Genomic DNA, 10,777 nt, shown 5'->3' with positions numbered 1-10,777 from the left:
CTCCCCTCAATACATACCTTCATCCTTCCTCCCATTCCCATTATATCCCCCATGCCACGCCCGAAGTCGACGTACACACCACCACCACCAGAACAAAGAAGAAAAAATCACCAAGTGGCTCCAGGGCCACGATAAGTTATAATATGATGTTCTAATGGAATGTCCTAATAAAACAGAAAGAGTTAAATGATTACATATTCACAAAGATACATGACGCTTTGTGATGCCATTGTACATTTCAGGGTTTGATGAGTCCCTGCCAATCACAGGTATGTAGTTTTATGCTTCCAATGTGAACGGGGTTTTCACAAGAGTATCCCAGAAGCCAGAATTAACTCGGTGGGACGGTCACCTAAATTAAACTTACACTGTCAGCATTACATATTAACAGAGGTGGGCGTTCCGAACAAATGTTCGCGAACCTTTATCCGCGGATTTGTTCGGACCGGCAAAATCCCGGATTTGGGTTCGGAGGTTCGGATTCGGACCGACGTCAAAAAAGATTCGGACCGACGTCAAAAAAGATTCAGACTTCCGGGTTCGGAACGTCTTTTTTTCGCGAATCCGAACCTCCGTATCCCGAGAAAAATTCGAAAAAACGAAGACGACCAGACATTGGTTTTCAACTTTTCCGCGGCATACAGATGTGGTGACGCCTATGTTTCTGTAACAACTAGAGACGCCTTTGACCATTAGTATTGTGTTTTACTTTATCGCTTCTCTCTACTTCTATTTCAGTATGGGCGTGTAAGTGTGTGTGTGTGTGTGTGTGTGTCTCAAATGACCACTGCTCGAAATATGCTCGATATGCAAGCCTGTGTGACTGTGTGTAGTAATGCGAAACAAAGACTAGTAGTACTGCCTGGACTGCCCTTCTTTGAACTTGGAAATATACTCGTGATGTTTAACTCGTTGCTTTATCTGTACCACACAGACTCGTCATGTTGTGACCGCAGCTGGCTGCCAGCCAATCAGAACGCTTGTTAGTGACGCGCAGCCACCGCGCATGCGCCGGTGACTGCAGCAGCCAATCAGAGCGCTTGTTTAGTGTTTACAAATCTGCACAGTCTGCAGACTTTCTTGTCACCACGTCCCGTAAGTTACGATTTAGTTAAACAGTGCTACAATAGTCAGACATTCTTCAACCGTTGCACTGACAACACTCTGGAGAGGACACCCAAGGAGGCTAGACTACTCTACTCACATCACACTCACCGCTGACAATGGATAAGTACGTGACATCCACACCGAGGTCGAGAAACCCAAGTGCTCATTCTGACACACCAAGGTTCACGAACCCAAGCGACCTCGCTGAGAGTGAATCTGACGCCAGCGATATGCAACTGCCAGAGTTTTCGAGTCCGGAGCTGATGCCTGGCACAAGTCGAGCCGAGGACATGGACATTGCCGACACCGAGGCCGAGCAAGCCGAGGGAGGTCACGGTTCCAGGAGGGAAAGGGACCTCTACAGAGACTGGGACATTCTCAAGCCCTTCTTCAAGTGTGGTGTCGGCAGGGACGCCGGGTTTGCCCTCTGCGCCAAGAAAAATTGCACTGCGAGGCTGAAGCTTCAGAATGACACCAACAGCAACTTAAAGAAGCATTATGCCACCAAGCACCCTTTAGATAGCCCTGCCTTAAAAGCAGCCTTAGATGGCAGCAGCAAACGTGGCCGCTCTGCTTCTGGTGGTGGTCGGGATGCCAAAAGCCTCAGGCAGGGCTGTATTGAGGAGGCTATGGCTGAGAGGTTTGACCAGCAGAAGGCCCTTGACCTGTTTTATGAGGTAAGTTTTACTTTAAAAAGTTCTACTGTTTTAGTATGAAAATAATTTGATAAATTAATTAACTTCAATAAATAAAAATAATTTATAACAAAAATCTAACTTCAAATACTCACACATCTTTTTTATGTTTCAGTGGATTATCCGCGACATGCTGCCCACCATAACAACAGAGTCAGAGGCGCTAAGGGCCTTCCTCAACTACCTGAACCCTCAGTTCAAGCTGCCGTCCAGGAAAAAGCTTGGCGACGACATCAAGCATATGAGCGCCAGGGCCAAAAATGAGCTCACCCAGATCATGTCCAAGCAGGACTACCTGGCCACCACTGCCGACAGCTGGTCGAGCCACAACCGGGCCTTCATAGGCTCCACAGTCTCGTGGTTGGACAAGGCCACCCTGGAGAGGACGACTGCAGTCCTGGGCATGAAGGAGGTGAAGGAGAGCCAGACAGCCGAGTACTTGGCGAGGTCCTTGAGCAAGCTGCATGAGGACTTCAGCATCAGCAGCAAGATTCTCTGCACGACCACAGACAATGGCACAAACTATGTAAGTGCATTTGTCAACTTTGCACAAGAGGACGTCGTCATACAACCTGGCGAGGACAAGCCTGACGAAGAGCTGGCTGACGAGCCTCAGGTCATATCTATGGAGCAGGCTCTGGACCAGGCTGACGAAGCCGAGGTTAGCCTGCCTAAACACCAGAGGTGTGGTGCACACACTCTGAACCTCCTGGCGTCTGAGGATGTTTCCAAAGTGAGTATAATAATTTTATTTTTTTAAATTTGATAAATTGATAATTTATAAAAATTAAATAATTTATTGTTCTTTTGGTGAAAACTAAAAATATGTAAATTATTATTTATTATTTTTTAATTTGTGAATTGTAATAAAATATCAAATAATAAATATTTTTTTCAGGTCCCACAATGGAACCATGGTGGCAGGAATATCTTCAGAAGGTCTGCTGCCAAGGCACAGTCTTTGTGGAATGCCCAGGGCCGCCGAACTGTCGCAGCCAACGAGATAAAGGATGCTATCGGCAAAAAACTTAAAGTCCCTGGCGCGACGAGGTGGAACTCCAGCTATGACAGCTATAAGATGCTTTCTGGCCTGCTACAGGACCTGGACACCCGTAAAAAGATCAATGATCTCTGTACCAGCATGCGCCCCAACCCGATCCCCGCCTTAAGCACATGAATCTGTTTTCCCTAAAAAAGCGTAGACTCAGAGGTGACTTGATACAGGTCTTTAAGATTTTAAAGGGAATTGACAACATCAAAAGTGACCAAATTTTCACATTGAATGAGAATCAGACAAGAAACAATGGTCTCAAACTGTCCGGAAATAGATTCAATTTGGAAGTAGGTAGAAACAACTTTGCCAACCGTGTAGTTAATGAATGGAATAAACTTCCTGCACAGGTAGTGCAATGTAGTTCAGTTCGAAGCTTTAAGAATCATTTAGATAAATACCTAAGTAAGATGCTGTAATTATTATAATTTGTTATATTATTTGTTTTTGTTTTGTTATAATTTGTCTGTCTGATTTTCATTTATTATTAGTTATATGTCAATTTATTATCATTTACTATTTACCTGTTTGTTTGTTATTCAACTATACCAATGCATTTATTTATGTATTTTAATTGTTATTTACATTGTTATAGTTTTAATTTATTATTAATATGTTTTTTTTTTTTTTTTTTTTTTTTTTTTTTTTTTTTTTTTTTGCATCCGACCTAGATATGGATCAAAAGGTCTCCTGTCGGCATGCTTTGCCTTTGTAATCCTTTGTAAAAGTACAACGAGGTCATCGCCGAGTACGTCAAAGTTATGGCCCCAGTTGCCAATGCTTTGGACAAAATGCAGTCAGACCAGCATGCCTACATGGGGAACTTCCTTCCCAACTTGATGGTGCTCCAGAGGGACTTGAACCTGCTTAGGGACGACAACAGCATCAAGCATGCCAAGCCCCTCGTCACCTACCTCCTGGGGACACAGGAGCACCATGGCAGAGACAAAAAGGGCTTCACTGAAAGGTAGATATTTTTAATATTTTAATATAATATAATAATAATAATAATATAATATAATTATATAAATAATAAAATAATATAATATTTTATAGTAATTGAAATGAAAAAAATAATAATCATTAATCAATAATTAAATTAACTCATATCTTAATTTTTTCAGGTTTCAACACATGTTTGAGGACTAGGAGAAGCTCCTTGCGACTGCCTTCCACCCCGGGTTCCGTCTAAAGATGGTCAAGTACATATGCAGGACAAATCCTGACTTGTACAACCTGGTGAGGGACAAGATGGTGTCGGACCTTGTGGCCCAAATCAGGTCCAAGGAGGGGGATGTGGCCTCCGCCTCCAGCCAGCCCACCTCCAGGCCACAGTCTGTGGACAGCCACACCAGCGAGCACGACGAGTTTGCCTTCCTTCTTGAGGACGAGGAGGAGCCTGTGGTGGTGGCCAACCTGGAGAAGGAGGTCGGCAAGGAAGTAGACACTTGGGGCGCCATTCTCGGCACAAGCATCATGAAGATCTCCCCGGCAAACTTCCCCAAGGAGCACAGGCAGCACTGGGTGAACTGTTTCATTAAGTATAACACTCCCCTGCCCTCGTCTGCCTCAGCTGAACGACTCTTCAGCTTCGGCTCGGACATTTTGAGGCCAAAGCGAGCCTCACTGACCAATCTGAACTTTGAGAACCTGACCTTCATGAAGGGAAACTTGAAGTTGGTTAAGAGGGAGAAAGAGAGGGCCGACAAGTTAGAGTGAATCTGTGAAGAGTGAAGAGTCAAGACTGAAGTGTTGTGATTTTTTTTTTTTTTTTATGTTTTTACTGTTTTGTTTTGTGAAATTTTGTTTTTACTTTTTACTGTCTTGTATTAATAATTTGTTTTTCTAGTAATAATTTGTTTAATAAATAATGTAGATATCTTAAAAAACACTTTTTTTAATCGGAAAGCTTTAAATTTAGATTCGGAGATTCGGAATGAGTAAAATTTAGGTTTGGAAATGTTCGGAAGGTATCGGAATTAAGGTTCGCTTTGCTATTTTTTAAAGATTCGGAGGTTCGCGGACAAATGTTCGGAATAAATGTTCGCACCGAAATTTTGAAAATCGGGTTCGCTATTCGGAGGTTCGGAACCCAAAACCGGCGAAGATTCGGGTTCGGATTCGGAACCCAAAAAAAGGTTCGCGCGCCCACCTCTGCCTATTAAAAGAGATGGGAAGTTTGTCGGAGGTCATAATATTCTCCACACTTGCCACCTGGTAATCGTAATTCACAAACATTTTAATTACAGGACTGACGATAGCACCCTTTTTAATTATTGTTTTATAGAAAAAACATATTTCCAAAGAATTATGAATTAGTTATTAGAATGGTTCCCCCTCGCCACTCGGCATTTGTCAAAGAATTCCCCCATTCAATCCAATTTCATGGTGAGTGGAGCATGCAATTAACATGAAAATAATTTATGATTTCGGTTGTGGTAACATATGAGCATAAGAATGAAGGAGACTGCAAGAGACCATGAGACTTACACTAGGCAGTTCCATGTCTATTACCACCTGTCATCCCCATCCATAAAGTTGTCTAACCGTTTCTTAAAACAACTGATAGTTTCAGCGCTCAATTCGTTGACCACCCTATAAGTAAAATAATTCTTGCCTATTTACCTTCTTAAATCTAAATTTGACCAGTTTAAATCTATTACTGCGAGTCCTCCCCTGTTGTCTTAATATGATGACCTTGTTTGCGTTACCCTTATTAATGCCTTTGATCCACTTAGATACCTCTATTAGATCACCCCGCACTCTGCGTCTTTCCAGAGAGTGTAAGTTAAGGTGCCAAAGCCTCTCTTCTTAAGGTAAATTTCTGAGCCCATGTATCATTTTGGTCATTCTCCTTTGTACTGTTTCTAGTGAAATGATGTCCATTCTATAAGACGGAGACCAAAAATGTACCGCATAGTCAAGAATGGGTCTAACTAACGCCTGATAGAGTTTGAAAATTACCACTGCACTTCTATTCGTAACCGTTCTAGCAATGAAACCTAATGCTCTGTTTGCTATATTCCTGACACTAATGTAGTGTTTCCTGCATTGAAGATCAGGACTCACTAGAACTCCCAAGTCTCTCTCGCACTCAGTTTTCTCTAAAAACGTGTTATCTAAGCTATATCTGTTTTCGGGGTTGTGCAGCCCTACGTTTAACACGCTGCACTTTGAGATATTGAAGTTCATTTGCCATTTCACCGACCATGTGAACAATTTGTATCTCCTGCAGAATCTTGGCGTCGTCTCCTGACCCAATTAGGCGTCTTATTTTAGTGTCGTCCGCAAACTTACTAATATCACTATTAATCCCATTGTCCAAGTCTTATATGTACATAATGAACAATAAGGGACCCAAAACCGAGACCTGGGGGAGGGGTTTTACTAGAAACACTCCCCCACCTGGATTTTAAACCAATTAAGGTGACCCGCTATTTTCTGTCACTGATCCAAGCTCGTATCCATTCTAACACTTTTCTTCCTATGCTATGGGTTTTGATTTTATTTAGTAGTCTCTGGTGGGGCACCTTATCGAACGCTTTGCTAAAGTCAAGGTAAATAATATCGTAATTATCATTGTTATCTGACGCCTTATACACTTTAGTGTAAAAGGATAGACGGTAAGTCACACATGACTTACCCTTGGAGAAACTATGCTGTGCTCTCTGAGTCTATTAATTGTATTGGTTTATCCGACTCATACGCATAATTCGTTTCATGGTACAGTTAAGCTGATATAACAAATGTAAACATACAGACATATCTTAATCCTTATTCTACAGCTATCAATTCACTAACTCAACTGGAGTCGTAATCACAAATGTCTATATAAATTAGTAATGATAGATCATCTACTTTATAAACGTCTGCGCTAGGAGTTATTATCGGCTGAAAGAAACCTGCACAGCGAAGCTATAGCGATAATTCCATACCACACTCCTGGTCATATGGCCACTTCCCGAAGGTTGAGTGTGGTTGGAATTTTCCGCCAGAATCATCAGAAATTTAAAATTCCCGGCTCTGTGCAGGCATGCGCATTGTCGACCCCACCTCCCCCTCCCTACCCCTCCCTTCTTAGCCGGCTCGCCTAAGTCGTCACTTCTAAGCGCGGAAACGGACTGAGCGGTCTATCTGCTGCCGGCCTTTGGTTTTTTGCCGGTGAGTCTGTTTCCTGCTTGTTAATCAACTGATAGTTTCAGCGCTTTCTGCATGGTTGCCGGTTTGTCCCATTCTTCGACCACCCTATTAGTGAACCAGTTGTTGCCTTCTTAAATCTATTTGGTCCGGTTTGTGCCCATTGCTGCGAGTCTGGTGGTGCGGAGGGGGGGCGCCCCCGGGGGTCGTCTGGCCTCTCGGCGGCCCCATACCTCCTACGATCAATGGTCCTCTAACGCCTCACGGCTTGCATCGTCAGGCTCTAGGCATAGACTTTGACCTTATACGCTCGCAATCCGTCCCCGTCTCCGAGTCGTCCCTGGTAAGCAACCCGGGTCCTCTCAGAGGACAGGGGGACGTGTCTTATGGTACGGAGTGTGGCGCCCCCGAGGGTCATCAGGCCTCTCGGCAGCCCCATACCTCCGACCATCAATAGTCCTCTGACCCCTCACGGCTTGCATTGTCAGACCCTAGGCGTAGACTTTGACCATATACGCTCGCAATCCGTCCCCGTCTCCGAGTCGTCCCTGGTAAACAACCCGGGACCTCTCGGAGGACAGGGGGACGTATCTTATGGTACGGAGGGTGGCGCCCCCGAGGGTCATCAGGCCTCTCGACAGCCCCATACCTCCGACCATCAATAGTCCTCTAACGCCTCACGGCTTGCATCGTCAGGCCCTAGGTGTAGACTTTGACCTTATACGCTCGCAATCCGTCCCCGTCTCCGAGTTGTCCCTGGTAAACGACCCGGGTCCTCTCAGAGGACAGGGGGACGTGTCTTATGATACGGAGGGTGGCGCCCCCGAGGGTCATCAGGCCTCTCGGCAGCCCCATACCTCCGACCATCAATAGTCCTCTAACGCCTCACGGCTTACATCGTCAGACCCTAGGCGTAGACTTTGACCTTTTCCACTCGTAATCCGTTCCCCATACGTCTTCGGGTCGTCCGTGGTAAGAACCCGGGCCTCTCGGAGGACAGGGGGACGTGTCTTATGATACGGAGGGTGGCGCCCCCGAGGGTCATCAGGCCTCTCGGCAGCCCCATACCTCCGACCATCAATGGTCCTCTAACGCCTCACGGCTTGCATCGTCACACCCTAGGTGTAGACTTTGACCTTTTCCTCTCGTAATCCGTTCCCCATACGTCTTTGGGTCGTCCGTGGTAAGAACCTGGGCCTCTCGGAGGACAGGGGGACGTGTCTTGTGATACGGAGGGTGGTGCTCCTGAGGGTCATCAGGACTCTCGGCAGCCCCATACCTCCGGCCATCAATGGTCCTCTAACGCCTCACGGCTTGCTTCGTCAGACCCTAAGCGTGGACTTTGACCTCTTCCGTCGCCCGACGTCTTCGGGTCGTCCGTGGGTGGTCGGCCCGGGGACTCTTGGGGGACGGGGGGGGGACGTGTCGGGTGGTGCGGAGGGTGGCGCCCTTGGGGGTCGGCGGGCCTCTCGGCGGCCCCCGTGCCCCCGACCGTCGTGGCCCTCTAGCACCTTTCGGCTTGCCTTTTCGGGCGGGTCCGTGAGCCCACCTTCCTCCCGGAGCCGCTCACGTAGATCCAACAGGAAGTCCCGCTCGAGAAAGAGTTCTATCTCTCCCAAGAGGCCTAGGACGCTCAGCTCGTCCACACCCTCCACATCCCGGTCACGGCACCACCCTCCTTCCGTCCCTGATAGGCCCCGTCTTCGACTCTGCCCTATCTCGCTATCCGGCCCTTCAGGCCGCGCAGACCAGAGCATCCCCCCCCCCCCCTCCAGAGCAGCCTTCTAACGAGCCTCCGGCTCTGGCCCCCTCTCCCACACTCCCTCCTGGTCCTTCTTTCCGCCCCTCCGCGCCGACGGCGGGTATAGGACTGAAAGGTCCCTCTCATGAGGAACCCCCCCCCCCCTCCAATCAGACGACCGTCGGGTTGGGGGACGGCGTGGAGGACCACCTCCGTTCATCTTTACCTTATCCTCCTACCACGACGGACTCTTACGAGATCCGCCCCTTCTCATGGTATGACCTTACATACATCCCCCTTGTGTAGCGGCGAGGGATTTTATTCAGCAAAGATGGGGTCTCGCCTGTTGGAAACGCTCTTCAGTACGGGGTCCTCTCATCACCTGAATGACATCATTTGACGTCTCGATCTGGACTCCGCCTTACTAGGCTGTCCAGGCAGCCAGGAAATGACACCTTGCTATATCACAATGTGATCCTGTGACGTCAGTGATCCTTTGAAGTCACTATATGATTCTTGGATGTCACGATGTGTTTGTGACATCACGATGTGATCCTATGACGCCATGATGTGATCCTGTGACGTCACGTGATGCTGTGACATCACAATGTGACCCTGTGACGTCGTGATGTAACCCTGTGGCATCACGATGTGACCATGTGACATCACAAATTCTGTAACATTATTGTATGGTCCAGTGGAATTACAATGGAAACATATGACGTCACGATGGGGGGTCCTGTGACGTCATTTTGTTGGTGTCGTCACAATATGATTACATGATGCCACGATGTGATAATAGTTCACGATGTGATCAGGTAACGTCAATATGCGATAAAGTGATGTCACGGTGTGATAAGATGACGTCATTGTGATAAAATGACGTCACGATGTAATCCTATGACGTCAGTTTGTGGCCCTGTGACGTCACGAGGCGATCCTATGACGCCATGATTAAATCCGGTGACGTCACAGTATAATCACATGATGTCACTAGGTATTAAACATATGGAAGTCAGCTTGTGGGTGATGAGACGTCACAAACTGCCATAGCACACTATTGGATGAGGACGCTCGCCACGGGCTTCGAGGACTTCCCGCGGGAAGACTTGGGGTGATTTGGATACATACCGAGGGTCCAGGCCCGTCTTAGCGGGAGACGCTCAGGGAACGTCTTTACCCAGGACGAAGCCTCTTGACTAACGCCCACGTACGAGGTCGCTCGGAAACGACCTCGGCCTCGCATGTATGTTGTTATACGTTCTACAATCGATTTTGTGACTTCACCACACCCTCCGGGGATCGGAATCCACCTTGCCCTACTAATTTGATTCCCTTTACCATATCATTGTACCAGACTCCCTTTCGGACTCTCGCTTACCCCGAGGATTTTCACGAAACTAGTAAGAGTGGTAGGCGTAAGCTGGACGGAAGCAAGCGTCTCCACACTCATGCACCTAGACGGCTAGTTGATGCATTTGCCCACCGGGGAGGGTGCATCGGCCGACATCTCGGTGGCTCTGAGAGTGTTGGCGGACGTGGAGTTCAGGGTGGATTGGGACGGGTCTGCCCTCGCTCCCACACAGAGACTTTATTGGCTCGGGATTGAGTGGGACACAGTCGGCGCTCTTCGGGTGCTCCACTGCGCCAAGAGAGCGCGCTTCTCTCACACGTTCTCCCGCCTTCGGTGGGGGGGGGGGTTGCCTCAACTTCGCGACCCCGTCCCTTCCACTGAGCCGCTTGGGGCCCCGACGGCTGGTACGGGAGGTCGACAGGAGCATACTGCTCCTCCCGCGCGACCTGCCCGGGCCGGTACCCTCAGCACTCCACAGCTTGTTGCGTCCCTGCCTTCCGTCGGGGACCCTACGCCGGTCGGTCCCATAGTCCCCGCCCCCACCTCGAATGGCAGGAGCGGCGGACGCCTCGGACATGGGGTGGGGCTTCCAGTCGAGCTGGAGACATCAAGCTTGCCGGGGATGGTCGGAAGATAGAAGGTCACTACACATCAACCTTCGGGAGCAGATAGTGGTGAAAGAATGACTCGAG

General features: G+C 47.9%; 1 protein-coding gene across 1 annotated transcript; it reads left to right on the top strand.

The window, feature by feature from the left end:
• Positions 1–511: 511 nt before the first annotated feature.
• LOC143028813 (uncharacterized) lies at positions 512–2,979 on the top strand. Its single transcript, XM_076191177.1, has 3 exons — positions 512–1,784; positions 1,918–2,535; positions 2,701–2,979. Exons 1-3 carry the CDS (start codon positions 1,224–1,226, stop codon positions 2,977–2,979), a joined length of 1,458 nt encoding a protein of 485 aa, XP_076047292.1. The 5' UTR covers positions 512–1,223.
• Positions 2,980–10,777: the final 7,798 nt, after the last annotated feature.

This window comes from Oratosquilla oratoria, chromosome 10 (genome assembly GCF_046742065.1).
Source record: "Oratosquilla oratoria isolate Oo_2021 chromosome 10, ASM4674206v1, whole genome shotgun sequence".
NCBI classification, from domain to species: Eukaryota; Metazoa; Arthropoda; class Malacostraca; order Stomatopoda; family Squillidae; genus Oratosquilla; species Oratosquilla oratoria.
The sequence above is the reverse complement of the archived record's forward strand: the minus strand, read 5'-3'. Positions and strand labels throughout refer to the sequence as shown.

Coding starts and splice junctions, on each gene's coding strand:
- LOC143028813 (XM_076191177.1), top strand. CDS start 1,224: ATGGATAAGTACGTGACATCCACACCGAGGTCGAGAAACCCAAGTGCT. Junction 1,785..1,917: donor CCCTTGACCTGTTTTATGAG/GTAAGTTTTACT, acceptor TTTATGTTTCAG/TGGATTATCCGCGACATGCT. Junction 2,536..2,700: donor CGTCTGAGGATGTTTCCAAA/GTGAGTATAATA, acceptor TATTTTTTTCAG/GTCCCACAATGGAACCATGG.